General features: G+C 39.5%; 2 protein-coding genes across 6 annotated transcripts in view; both read left to right on the top strand.

The window, feature by feature from the left end:
• The window catches only part of PDPK1 (3-phosphoinositide dependent protein kinase 1), a 34,518-nt gene extending 25,516 nt beyond the window's left edge, over positions 1–9,002 (top strand). Inside the window, exons 10-14 of the mRNA XM_074919162.1 lie at positions 1,147–1,320; positions 1,713–1,930; positions 2,551–2,608; positions 3,518–3,670; positions 4,233–9,002. Coding sequence (XP_074775263.1) covers positions 1,147–1,320; positions 1,713–1,930; positions 2,551–2,608; positions 3,518–3,670; positions 4,233–4,340 — 711 coding nt within the window. The 3' untranslated portion in view covers positions 4,341–9,002. The remainder of the gene's footprint in view (positions 1–1,146; positions 1,321–1,712; positions 1,931–2,550; positions 2,609–3,517; positions 3,671–4,232) is intronic.
• A 397-nt stretch (positions 9,003–9,399) lies between these two features.
• Positions 9,400–14,605, top strand: part of KCTD5 (potassium channel tetramerization domain containing 5) — a 36,906-nt gene continuing 31,700 nt past the window's right edge. For all 5 annotated transcript variants that reach the window (XM_074919817.1, XM_074919815.1, XM_074919818.1 and 2 more), the window contains exon 1: positions 9,400–9,643. In XM_074919817.1, the coding sequence (XP_074775918.1) occupies positions 9,410–9,643 (234 nt within the window). In that variant the 5' untranslated portion in view covers positions 9,400–9,409. The remainder of the gene's footprint in view (positions 9,644–14,605) is intronic.

Consider the following 14,605-nt stretch of genomic DNA (forward strand, 5'->3'; position numbering starts at 1 on the left):
GTAGTTATTTTTTTCCTAAAGTTTCTATGCACTCTATTGCAAACCTTACAATAAGAATGACTGTGAGTGTTATTGACTGCGTAGGGGAGTGTCTTGAAAATCAACGTCCATTACTAAACCGCACTCAGATTATTTTTTAAAATCTGAATTCTAAAGCATGGACAAGGAATGTCTCTCAGTGAAATGGAAGCAAGTGGTTCTAAATATTGTACATTACACAGAAGTTAACATTCAAATACTTAGGTTTACACAGTACCCAGATTAATTCTTGTTGAGTTGTATAATGAATTGTTTAGTTGAAAACAGTGTTCTCTATCACAGGGAGAAATACTCATTACAATGTAAATCAGTTCACCTTGTATTTTAGCATGTACTTACCTTGCACTTATTGCATGTCTCTAATAGTATGAGCCAAAGAATTACTCTGCATGTGAATGTTTGACAGGAACAAAAAGTAGTTCTGTCTCATCAGTGAGATACAGCCATGGCACTAAAATGAATATGCCAAGAACATTTTGGGTGGCATAAGCTTTTTGAAGTTCAGTAGCCTGGCATATTAGTATGGGGTGGAAGGTGAGGAGGAAACTGTCCTGTGTTTGTGGGTGATGATGAGTGTGACCATTGTAAAGGGCCTATCAGCATGTGACCAGGCCAGCTCTATGGCCAAGCCAGTGCCTGCTGAATGGTAAAGTCCAGATTGTGTCAACATCTGAGAACTGTGTGGTTTTAGGGTGCTTGAGGGGTTGGTGTTTGACATCAGCTATAGCTTCCACAGCTTGCATCACTACAGCGTGATGCAGGGCTATACTTAAATGAGCTATATCCCATCAGGACTTTTCTGTGTGTTTACTTGGTTTTGTTTCTGTTTTTATGAAGAAACAAAGCCAAAACATTGTGTGGACCCAAAATGCTTTGGACCCTTTCTCTAGATCTTTGAGCTGGTCTAATGCAAAATGTTGCTGACAAGACATACTGACAAATAACATCTTGTATTGTAAGCAGTCTCCTTATATTCTAGAAACGTGTGCTTAGGGCAGGGAGACCAACTGGTTTGAAGTTTTTGCATGCTGCTGTGCAAATGTGAACGGTGCTCACCCCTTCCTTGTCATTATTTTATGCATGTTAACTTAATTGTAATTTTCTCAGGTTCTAGATGCTACCAACAGATTAGGTTGTGAAGAAATGGGAGGATATGGACCTCTTAAGGCTCACCCCTTCTTTGAATCCATTGTGTGGGAGAACCTACATCTTCAGACACCCCCAAAACTTACAGCGTATTTACCTGCTATGTCAGAGGATGATGAAGACTGTTATGGAAACGTATGTTTGTCCGTTGCTATATTCAGCTCTGATGCTGCCTGAGACTTTCATTAAAGCATAATTATTGCATATTAAATATTTTTATTGAAACCACTGATTGGTTGTATTTGAATGAAGACTCAATTATTAAGAATCTAACATAAAATTGCTGGTTCAAACTTGAACTAGTTGGCATTTTTTTTCTGATAAAGTGTTTGGAAAAAATACTGGCTGGCTTGCTTTTGACCAAGCATACTTTTTTGGATAAGTGCCTGTTTATAGTCTATAGAGAGTAGGCTGTCTTTTTGCCCAAAACTATAGTAAACAAAAGCATGTTTAAATTAAAAGCTGCAGTTTAGTGCAAAATAAGCTTTTTAATCAAAGAAACTTCTTCATTTTGTTTCATCCCTCAGTATGACAATCTCCTGAGTCAGTTTGGTTGCATGCAAGTTTCTGGTTCTGCCTCTTCCCATTCACTGTCTGCCCCAGAGACAAGTACACCACAGACGTCAGGAGGGAATATTGAACAGTATATTCATGACCTTGACAACAATTCCTTTGAGCTGGACTTACAGTTTTCTGAAGATGAAAAGAGGTTACTTCTGGCAAAACAAGCCGGTGGAAATCCTTGGTAAGATCTTTGAATACAGCTCATCTGTTACTTGCATAGCAGTATGGAATCCAGATAAAAAGTTTGATTCAAATTAATATGTCAGTCTTAATATCTTCAAGGAAAAAATTAGCAAATAAGGTTTTTTCTTCTATTTTTAAAGCAGTAGCAGTGACAATCTAATACTGTGTTTCTACAAGGTCTAGAAGATGTTGTAGAGTATGTTTATAAGATAGGCAGAAATGACACTATACCACTGCTGAGAAGTCTTCCCTCTACAGAGTCCTAGAACTGGAAAAGGTTCCTTCATTCTTTCAGTTGCCTTAAGTTGTTGTTTTAATGATATTCTGTTAATGTCTAACCAAAATACCTCCAGACCATCTACTTATTAGTGGTTATCTTCATTTTTGAAAGGAGGTTCTTATTTGTGATTTTTCTTTTTTCTTTTCCTACTGTCAGATTTTAGAAAAAACTCTTTGGCTTGGAATGAGGCAAAGCCCAAAACTCATTTAGTAAAGTTTTTTGGGACTCTTTGGCAGAAAGGAGATACTAGGGACAGACATGAAAAATTACTTGATGATAATAGAAGCTATTTCTGTGGATAAATTGCTTCTGGAGTAATAGTTACTTTTTTTTTTAAGGCATCAGTTTGTAGAAAATAACTTAATCCTAAAAATGGGTCCAGTGGACAAAAGAAAGGTAAGGGCTTTTTTTAATTCTCTGTAACAAAATTCAGCTCTCGCATTTTTGCACAGATGCAGCATAGATAAGGAACCTGTTTCAGAGCTTCCTTGCTTAACCTATTTGTAAATGTGAAATTGTTTTGTTTATTTTTTAAATGTAGTATTGTATTTTCTTACGAATAGATTGGTTTTTTTCTTAGTTTAGTGGTGTGCTCTTGATTATTGGAAAAGGCTAAAAGAAAACATTCTACTGATGCTTTCATTTTGCAACTGTAGTAAAGAGTTTTCGTTCCCCCTTCTCCCAGTCTGACAGAGCCCGTAAATGCTTCATATCGATGCACATCTGCATGTGGATTGAGCCACATATATCAGAAAATAAAATACAAGTCCATATTGTCCTTAACTGTGGTGTTTTTCCTGGAATTGACTAGTGCCTGTAGTCTGAGAGTGTCAGAGGTGACATTAGAACAGCTTTAAGTATTAATTTTAACATGGTACAGATGAGCAACGATAGTCTGTCAGTTTTACAGGAATGTAGGTTCTTTTTCATCTAAGTTACTACCTGCTTGTTCCTAGTTTTCTTTACAAAATCATGAGTATTGATTTCTGTGCTGGAATTCTGGACAAATAGCTTTTGCTTCACGCTGTACGGCTAGTTTTATATTTTATTTGAGCATGAAGATACTTGCTTAAAATAGTACTTGTGTTCTGCCATGTGGTAGGAACGCACTGCAATGCCCTAAAAAAGGGATTGAGGTCAAATATGTAAAGCAAAAGGAAAACACAAAAGTCCCCCAGACTCAAACATACTATCTTATCACAGAGCTGTTTTAATTCTATGTCTGTTGTTAAATTCGGAGATTACACATCTGGTTTTTTTCTCCTCATGCTTTTTTTGCATTGCTGCTTCTACTTTTCTTGTTAGGGATTGTTTGCACGTCGGCGCCAATTGCTGCTCACAGAAGGGCCCCACCTGTATTATGTGGATCCTGTCAACAAAGTTCTAAAAGGAGAAATTCCATGGTCTTTAGAGTTGCGGCCAGAAGCCAAGAATTTTAAGACATTTTTTGTTCACACAGTAAGTGACTTTAATTTCTTTGTAAGTTGCACTAAGGTCCTTGGACAATTATTGTAAGTTGTTAACAAATAAATTTTTCTGTAAAAAAATATAATTCCTTAAATACAAGTGTTGATAGCTTTAATTTAGGAAACAAACTCCACCCAAACACAAAACCCAAACAAAACCAAAACAAAAAACAACAAAATAACCCCTACATACACATTTCCCACAAAAAGACAAGTGTGGTTTTCTGTTACTCATTTGTAGATAAACTATAAATAGATTTTGGGATTTGAAAGAAGTTCTTAAGAAAGACTTTTAAAATTTAGCCCTCTTTGTACGTAGCAGATCACAAGGAGTGTGCCAACAGTATATTGTCAGTTGACTGCTTAACAGTATTGATATGCCAGATGTGTGGTTATTCAGTAATAAATAATGTTATATAATTGTAATTTAATTTAACTTTTGAAAAGTTTAAGAACTGCTTTTGAATAATTATTTTATTGGTAGGTGCAGAATAATTACTGTTTTTTGGTTAAACTGTGTGTGGAGTACTCATTAAAATGTTGTTCACTTATAGCCAAACAGGACATATTACCTGATGGACCCGAGTGGGAATGCTCATAAATGGTGCAAAAAGATACATGAAGTTTGGCGGCACAGATACCACCAGAATGCTGCTAAATAGTAAAGCTCATCCAAAATTTCCCTGTTTACCTACTTGCTGCTAGAACTCCGTGTGCAGCCGATCAGAGGAATCTTTTCAACCCACCTTTTACCATCTCAAGGGGAAGCATATGTCTGAAATGTTCTGTTTTTTTTTAAAAAAAGAAAAAAAGAAAAAAAGAAAAGCAAAAACCTAATGGAATTCAGGGTCGCTTTGCTCGCTCTCTGTGCTTCTGTTGAGGCTTCCACATGCATATCATTGCAGTGAAGATCTTGCTTTTGTGCACTTCAGCTCAATTTCTGCTGCAGACTAGTGGATAGACCTTGCATTACCAGCTTCATTTAAGATGAGTTAAAAACCAATCCACACGCACACACGCCGAATCATGTACCAGCCTTGCATTTTATGGGGCTGGATTTTTCTGTGACTTTCAGATTATCATTAAACTGTATTTCATCAGGGAGCTTTTATATGCCTCTCCTAAGCACCACCTCTTTGTTTTCTCCTCCTTTCCTCACAGTCCCCCAGCTTATTGGTATATGGCATTTGTAGCCAGGTCAGTTGCACCCATGTGTAATTCCTAATATAGTTCTGGTTGCAGGATTTATGTGGTACTTTAGTAATTATGTGAATGATTAAGATGTATGTGTCTGGCAGACAGGCTCCAATGATACAGGTTTTGAGAGAGTGAAATGCTGAATACGGCACTGAAGGTTTTCTAAAATTGAAATGTTGGCTTCTGAAGCTTATAAGATTTTAAACATTCAATTTAAATTTTAATATGAATCATATGTGTGTTTAATCAAGGGACAATAAACTTACCAGCATGCTTTTAACTAATGCTAACTAAAAAAATTAACTAGTTAGTATGGGGGGGGAAAAGATTGCTATTGAAGTAATAAATAGTTTTTCACCTTTTTGGGAGATGAGGGCTAGAAGCTTTCTTTCCAGGGTGTGCATGTATTGTGCATTTTAGTGGGGCCAACTATTTACCTGGGTAGAGAAGGAAGTGTGAAAGCTTTGTACAATTGATTACTTGACTCTTTTTTGTCTCATTGTATAACGAGATATACAAATAATCCTATTTTTGATCCTTGGGCAAATATTTAGCAACTCTGAAAAAATGCAAGCCATTGAAATATTAGATCCATAAAGTAATCTGGTTAAGAATTCAAAGGAAAATATTGATACAAAGGGGAAAATATATGGTACTTAAGGCATATCTATAAAACAAAAATATTTTTTATATCAATCTCTGTCCTCTTCAAATTAAGGCTCTTTTTGTGGTCAAACATTTCTTGTAATGTTGCAAAGACATAACTTTGTGCTAAAAACAACTTCCCTAATGGCATTTTCAACATGACCGTGTTCCTGCAGGAGGAATGGCCTAGGTCTGGACAAGGGCATTCCTTCCTTGGTTTAAAAGCAGTATAAACATCACATCTGTTTATTCACCTTCTACACATACCATCTCTTTGCATTTTGAAGTCTCGTACTACGATGTGCTTTTCTTTCCACCAAAGAAATAAATGCTCCACTGCAGTGTTGAAAACACTCATGGGTTACTGTTCCAAAAGCAGTATTTTAAAAGCAGGGGTTTATCAGGAGTTCTCAGAAAACACATGAATAGATATCTTGGTGTTGTACAGAGTGAAGGGGAACCGTTATGTGGTTGAACTTGGTGACAGTTCAGCTTTTCCAGTATCTTTCAGTCTTTAAAGGAGGGAGTGCAGTTGCCTTTTCTTTTGGAGGAACAACATCTGTGTAGTCTTCTGTTCCCCCACCATGTACACAGGCTTGACAAAAGTAAATCACTGGCTTGCAGTGCCCGGTGGTAAGGGAGCTAAGGTGTCCCGCAAATGGCCGAGATGAGAAAGAGAACACTGTTCCCTTTGCATCAAGAGAAATTTCATCCCGTACAAGGTACGCTCCTTGTCACTGAAATTTCAGCAGTACACCTTCTATCTGTGCCTGTATTAACCCTGTGCTTACTGTTCTAACCAAGATGAAATGTTGTAAGTCTGTTGCAGTGCTATCCATTTGTTCTCTGGCTGTCAAATTCCAGCTGTATGTTGGGTCTTCTAGAGGCAACCCTACCGCTTCTGGATTCAGTCTTTGATGTGGAGATGTAGACATATTCCCAACTTTATACAGGAGAGTTTGGCAGTGATGGAGATTCATGGTGCCACTGCTATTCAGTGTGACAAAACTTGGCCTCAATAAAAGTCTGGCAAAGTTGTTCTGCCAGTAGTGAACACCTTAGTTAGCTTCATTAGGAGATGATCTCCATTGGCTTGTTCACTAGGTGGAAATCTAGGAATGCTTAAACATGTTTTCTGTAATATTTAGACTTGTAGTCATTTTGCCATAACAGAGTAATTACTCTGCTTTTTCACACCTTGAAAATCCTCTCAGTAGACTTCCATCCTGCCCACCGAAAGCTTTCAGCCAAAGAAATCTCGATAGCAGTAGGCTATCAAGAAGGTTACTGGAATGCAGACATCAGCCTTCCAGACTTCCTTTTCTCTTTTGACAGTGCTGTCATCAGGAAACTGTGAGCATCTTCTACAGACATCCCTTCCCCTAGACCTTCAGCATTCCAAATCAAGTCTTCCTTAGCTGCTGCTTTTTTTGGGAAGGGACTAGAACTTTACTGAGAGGTGTTTGCCTTTCGTGGACTGTAAGTGAAATCTGTGGTTTTGAAAGATGGCAGAAGAATAGAGTGAGGCAAGACAAAGCAATCACATGGATTTAAGTATGTTTCACCAGTTTGTCCACTTAAATGTGTATTGGCAGGTGCTGTATACTATGAAGGGCTGGTTCCTGTTTTAAGTGTGGTAGCTTCAGATCTTTATCCTGAAGATGGCTCCTGTGGTTCATGGGAGTTCGTGGAATGAAAAGTACAAGGGAGGTTCTTCAGAGCTTCAGATAAGCCAGTTAATTTTCTGCTCTCTATCCGAGGTCTTTCAAAGCACAAAGGGGGTTGTTAGGCACTTGAAGACTCTTCAGACTCCTCACTGCAAACCTGCTGAAAACCCAGTCTGTTGATTGATTCATTCCATCTTTTGCCTTTTGAACAATTGCCAATCATTGATAAAGAATCTGGTCAGTAATGTTGTAATTCTGTTTTTCTTGGGATTTGAACTTCAGCAAGGTGTTTATTGTATTGGTTTTCTGTGGGGTGGAGATTAAGAAAGGATGAAGTACTACTGCTAGAAAGGATTTTTGAATCACACTGTTCTATTCAGTGTCCAGCACAGTCACAGGAAGTTTAAAACTACTTTGATAAACTGGAGATATGAGTTTATACCATTGGCTTTAAAGTCCAGTTTTGAGGAGGATTTATGTTTAGGAAGACTTGCTTCAGATGTGATGTTGAGGCATTGAGAGCAGACTGATATTACCTAATAAGACCTCATTTCCTGAGCAAGCACTTAGATGCTGAAGACATCTATCTATCAGATAGTACTGTGCTCCACTTTTCTCCTGATGTGATTTAGTTGTGAAGTATCTGCTATATATAAACCTGGAAAAAGCTCTGTGAGTTGAAACAAAGATGTGATAATTGTAGTCTGTTTTCATAGTTCAAGATGCTTAATTTAATGTGCTTGAAATAATTATATTTTGTGCTGGGAACTTTGAAGAGTCCTGAGGATTTCCCACATGTACCTTTCAAAAATTTTTTTTGAGTTATTTAGTGAAGTCAACACAATTATTCATTTGGCTTGTGGACAAAACATTTGATTTGAACACCTTGCTGAGGAGAGAACTTGTGTGTTAATAGTTGCCTAAAGATGTGGTCTGAATTCTGATCACTCCTTTCTAGTAGTGACTTACACGAATAGGTGTGGTATTTATATCTGAAATTTTGCTGAATGCCTGTAATATTTTATGCAAATATTTCATTAATCAAATGGAAGTGCTCCTGCAAAGCTTCATGACACAGATTGTCCATCGGTTGATCAAGTGAGCTTACAGACAAGTAATTTTCTGACCCAAAATGGCATGCTTTCAGTTAATACTGGTAATTTAAGAATGTTTCCTTTTTCTTAGAAGAAATATGACTTTTATACAGCAAATAATTGGAGAGGTTCTTAAGCACCTGATAACCTGGTCTGTCTGTCAGCATGGTAGTGAATGTAGATGGTTGCCATTTGACAAAGCTTCCTATGACCATGTACTAACTCTGATTGGATGTGGCAAATGTTCTCAATTGTAGCAGAACTTACAATTACTGTATCTGACAAAAGAGAAAAAATAGGAACCAGGAACCATAACCATAATCAGTTTTGATAGTTGTATGCTAGCTGTTTTCAGGTTGGTGGCAGTCAGTTACGTGTGTAATATTCTCTACCTGGTTTGTAGCTGTAACTGTGATGTACAGATAAAAGAAGAAAACCCCAAACAAAAAAAACCCAAACCCCCTCAACAAACACCACGAAACAATCTCCTCTCTACGAACTCGTGAAAACAGAAGCAAATAATGCAATGATATGAGATACACACTTTTGTATTTTTATTCTTATAAGGTTATTTGCTGGCTCTTGTTGGCCTCTAGTTCAGTCTGTGTTATTTAAATTCTAATATATGAATTATTTGGATTGAATTCATGTTCGGGGCCATGGTGTTGTATGTATTGATGTACAGCCTTGAATGTGAATAATTATTGTAAACTATATTTTACACCTTTTTTCTGGCTTTATTATATAAATTTTCTATTGGTCGATGATTTAATCATATCTCATAATTTAATGACTGTTTCCTCTCCTCTCGACAGATCTGTGCTGTAGATGTGTAGTTAGTGGTGGATGACGGATCTCTCTATGCTCGGTAGTCTGTAATAAAGGCATGTAGGGTCCTGGCCGGCCTCCGCCTCTTCCTTCCGCGCGGGCGGGCCGGGCCGGGGCGGGACCTCCGCGCCGCTGGGGGCGGGGCGGGGCGGGGCGGGGCCGCGCTTGGCGTCGCGCATGGCGGCGGGGCCGCCCCGGGCGCGCGCGGGGCAGGGAGCCGTCCCGCGGGGACGCTTCCGGTGGGCGGGGCCCGGGGACCCGGAGCTGGGGCGGACGCTTCCGGCGGCGGCGGCGGCGAGGATGGCGGCGGAGAACCACTGCGAGTTCCCGGTCCCCGCGGCCGGCGGCCTGGGCGCGGGCGGGCCCTGCCGCCGCTGCAGCTCGGCGCCGCCGCCCGGCGCGGTGCCCGGCAAGTGGGTCCGGCTGAACGTGGGGGGCACCTGCTTCCTGACCACCCGGCAGACGCTCTGCAGGGACCCCAAGTCCTTCCTCTTCCGCCTCTGCCAGGCCGACCCCGACCTGGACTCGGACAAGGTGAGCGCGGGCCCCGCCGCGGCCGCCGCCTCGCTCCCGCGGGGCCGCTGGGCCCGGTGCGCGGCCGGGCCGGGCCGGCGGTGTCCCCGCGGGCCGTGGGGCAGCGCGGAGCCCGGAGTGGCCGCGGCGGGGTCTGCCGCCGCGCTGCTCGACGAGCCCGGGTACCTGGAGGGGGTGGCTGGGGAGGGAGGGTAAGGCAAGTGCTTATAAACACCACGGAGAGCGCAGGATCCGTCCTGCGTTTGTGTAAATCTTGATGCTGTCTGACCGGGCTTAGTTTCAGCGTTTTGATGGAGCCTCTGCCTGCGCTGATGGGTTATTTCTGCACTGTCATCACTCTTGTTCAGTTTCAAGAACCAGATCAAACTACTTCTGATAACAACCTATCGCTCTGCCACAGCATCCTGTGTTTCAGTAATTCCTTCAGTAAAATGTTACTTACTCTGCATGGACTGCAAACGGTGGGTGATCCTGAATACTCAGGTATTCATTCTGATTCAGTTTCAGTTGGGAACGAAAAGCCACCAATTAAGATTTTTTTTATGGAGTGGTTTGTAGTGATGGATATCAAGTGTTTGTATATAGCGTTGCCTCTGAAAGACGGTTGGGAGCACAATGGATAAAAATGGATGTACAGTACAGCACACTGAGGGAAGAGGAAGGGGCAGCTTACAACCCTTGAATGTATAACCAACAGGTTGGAAATAGTGGTGGGTTTTATTTTTATTTTCAAATAGGTTGGTAGTAAATTTCTTCATTTTCTCACACATAACCTCCAGAAAGGATATTTTAAATGCTGAAGAATTTAGGGAACAGAACCTGAATAGTGTTCCAGAGTTAGAGATGAAATACCTTAAAGTGTGGTGGTGTGGGGATTGTGTTTTGTTGTCTTTGGTTTGGGTTGGGGTTTTTTGGGGAGGATTAGCTTACGCTGACCTGTAAAAATAAATTTTAAAATGTAGGTGGCTTGCTGCTAGGTCAGAAACTGTCTTTACTTGGGAGGGAGTAGGAAAGCTTTCTTCTAAGGTTTCTTAAATAAAAGATAAGCACACTTAATTATTAAGGCACCTGTTTCAGATGTTCCACTGCAAAAAGGTGCTTATTTGCTATCTTTCCATGTCATCAGGGAGAGAAAGAGAAGGCCATTTTTGGAAGAAATGCTTTCATTCTAGGTAAGGCATTTGGTTGCCTTCTTTTGCTGGTTGATGGAATCAGTTGTCTTTCACAAGCACAATCGGTGAGGTGTTGCTGTCTTGCAAGAATTTAAAGAGGCTACTAATGTAAACAGTTTCTTTTTTAGTGTGCTTACATTCTTGGGTTGTAGCAGCAAATCACAAATTTATGCTAAGGTTATTTAACTATTTGGCAGGATATGGAGAGACATGATAAATTGTTTTCACATTTCTAGACTTATGTAGTTATAGTTGTTAATAGCGTACATGACAACTGAAAGCTAGCTGCAGTCACAGCCTTGGAAAGATATCCTCTGCTTACAAGGAACATGCCTACACATTATTTGAGCTGCTTAGATAGGACAAAGTGTCATCCTTTTTTGCTAGTGTAGAAGTCTAATGGAAGCCACTTTAGCAAGATGCAAACAAATTGCATCGTCCTGTCATCGTGAGTAGTCTTTTTTATAAAATTGTAGCTGGTATACTTATCTTTAATAGATTATTTTGTAATGTGAGGCAAGCAGCAGGTATAGAGAGAACTACAAATTGTTGAGGAAAACCTGGATTTAGAGAAAAGTCCTGTTATTCGGAGATGTGTTCTCCAGGCTTATGAACCTGAATGTCTTCAAAGTGGTGTACAAAAAGCAAAGCCTTTCCTGGTTAAATGGTCTTTTTAGTACAGTGCTTGTCAGGGTTTCATGTCCTATTGTCTTGACGATCTGTAGTCACTGATTTTCAGTTCAGCCATTTAGAGTCTGGTTTTCTGTCATCTTGGATTTTGCAGAAGTGGCCTACCTCTTAGATTACCCATTATAGTGTCTTAGTTACAGTACCTAAAATTACTTAAACACGTAGAGCCTTTTTTCTAAGGATTTGATTCAAAATCTTTATATTCTTCATCTCTTGTAAACAGGAAAACATAATCCAAGCAGTTCCTTTTTTCCCTCTGAATGATAACAGGTATCATAGATGTCTCTTCAAGAAGAAAAAAATTCCTCCCTGACAGCTCACTAGTTTGTGATCATACTCTCTTGATGCAATAGCACATCAGTGTATTGTCTGTATGGTTTCATTTTAAAATATCAGAGGCTGTTAGCTGATGAGCACAGTTATTTCGAGGGGAAAATTGGTGGTATTTGTGTTGTCATCCTGGACTCTGGTTCTTTGCCACCTATGTGTAAATCAAAATCTGATAGTGAAAAATTGGGGTTTTTCCCTCATGGTTTTACTTTCTGGAGTCCTGTTGCGAGCTGTAACCTGATACTGAGTTGACATCTTTTTCTTAATTATGTACTAAAGATTATTTACAGTGACTACTGTGCAGCACAACTCTGTGCTCATTAAACAGTTGTTCTTGCAAGGTGCAGCTAATAGATAAAGATATTGCCCTCTTAAAGCCTGGAGCATTAGAGCTGGTCTTTGACCTGTAATTCCCTGGTTTTGATTCCATCGTGTTTTCTTCCTAAAAATCACATGGGTTTTAAACACCTAGTTTTAAAGTGAGAGAGAATGTGTATTTGAGCTCGTGTAGGCTGGTGCCTGTTACACCCATCCCAGACCTACTTGTCCCCTCCTCCAGATGATGAGGTGGGGCAGGGAGAATCCTGAGGGATGAGCCGGCAGATGAGATTATCAAAACCTACAGCCACAGCCTCTGTTTGAAAGAAGTGTGAAAAATCTATCCTTAAATTTTATCATGTCTCCTGTATGGGGAGTTTGTCTGGGATGGACTTCAGTAACCCACTTCGGGAAGTTTTAGATATATTTTCAGCAGATTAATACTGAATTGTGCTCGTAATACAAAAGATGTTTTATAGTTCATAGGCATATTTCATATTCCTCTGATCATGCTCCATCTGCTAAGTATGTAACTCGGCAAAAATGAAGGAGGAGGTACGTCTTTTTATAGCTTCGGTGAGTAAAACCAGTTTATGGAAAGCTCTAGCGTTGTCCCAACTGACAAAAGGGAGAGGGTCAGATTGCACATCTGGAAGCAAGATCAAGCAGAAGAGCCAATAATTAAATTAACTTGTACACCAGTAAATATATGTCTTTGAAGAAAAAAAGTTTAGTTCACATTCTTTCTTGATTTGCAATATTGCCGAGTCAGAATCTTTAGAAAATGAAGGCATAAGAAATGCTTATCTCAGATGAAAACACACCTACCAGCAAAACCAAACAATAATAGAGCTGTTTCTGGTTAAGCTCACCAAGTGAGGCATATAAAATTTAACCATGTTGATACATTAAGATCTTCTGAAAGAGGCTAGGTGGATGAGTTTATTGGAAGTTAGAATAAGAAACTGAAGTAGTTCATAGGTTGTACTTTACAAATACCAGTTGCATACATAATGATTTTCCTCTAATTTCTACACCAAGATGCTTTTTTCTTATTTAACTACATAAGTCATAAGATTTCTTTAATGCTTGCTATTAAAAAGAATTGAAAGGCTTCAAGAAAGGTAGCATGTTTGCCTTCCAGTTATCTTCAGGTGCTAATGTTGAACGAGGCTCTGCAGCCTGGTGCTTGGTATTGGATATGTTTCCAGCTGCAACAGAAGAAAGATCAACCTTGGCACACTCTGTGGCAAAACTAGTGTTGAATGGAATGAGGATAGTGATGTTGATTCTCTGAATTTAGTCTATTTCACAATGTGATACGCATCTTTGTATTTATTTGAGAATCGTTTCAGCAACTGAATGAGTGGTAGTGGTCACACCTACTGTTCACAATAGGATTTGTTTTCTGGAATATTTAGATCTTGCTTTAGAGATGAATACACAAAAATAGACAAGTAGTCTAGCTCGCATTTTCATCCGTGCTTAACTTAATGCTCGTATTCTAAGTTTTGCTGCCAGGTATTTCCTGATTTCAGCATCTTTCTGTTTTATCTATATGCCACTTTTTCTTTTATAAACTGTTTAATCATTCTTTAAACTTTCCCCTGATTGAAAAGATTGTCAGCCTTTCTTAAGGTTTTTGGCAACAGTATTCATGCTTGATTTTTAATCCCTTTCTAAAGCGTAATTGTACTGAGGTAGAAACTATTAAGGAAGCAAGCAAGCACTGAAAGTTTTAGATCAAAATCTTCCTGGCAGCACATCCTTAACCATCAGCACTGAAAAGTATCTTAATTGTAGTCATTATGCTAAGATATATAACTGAAATAAACTTTACTTGTCCATGAGATTTCTGACTAGTTAGGTGGGTTGTGTTATTAATGTAGTTTTGATTAGTACTGGCAGTCTGCTGATGCTCAAAGTTTTTAGGTCACATAGTTTGAGAAAAATGTGTTCCGAGCATCTAGCTCAAGATCTAAAAAGCAGAGGGGGTAGGGAAGACAATTATTTCTAAATCCAGATTTAGTGCCAAATATTATTGTATTTCTGTGCATATTGCTACCTTTAGCAGAATTTTCTGCCTGCTCAGTGTGTGTATACAATGTCAGTTTTTTAGATATCCATGTTAGAGTGCACAGCTTTGAGCTAAGAGCTTGGCAGGGTGGATTCTGAGTTTGTCCATTCTGGAAGAGCACTTCAGAAATCTTCAGACTAGTTTTGGCCTCAATGAAGATCATTGACTGGAAATAAATTTCTGACACTTCAACTAGTGTATTAATGCAGTTCTTGGGGAGAGTGTGTGATGGGATTAGGGAGGTATTAGGGAGTATGTATTTGGTCCCACTTTTGTGTCCTCCTGGAATCCTGTACCTGATTCTTTCTGGTATCCACAATTCAGTCACTTAAAAAATTGGAGAACCTGAAGGGTAGTCACCAGATGAAATATGAT

Source organism: Athene noctua, chromosome 15 (assembly GCF_965140245.1).
Source record: "Athene noctua chromosome 15, bAthNoc1.hap1.1, whole genome shotgun sequence".
NCBI lineage: Eukaryota > Metazoa > Chordata > Aves > Strigiformes > Strigidae > Athene > Athene noctua.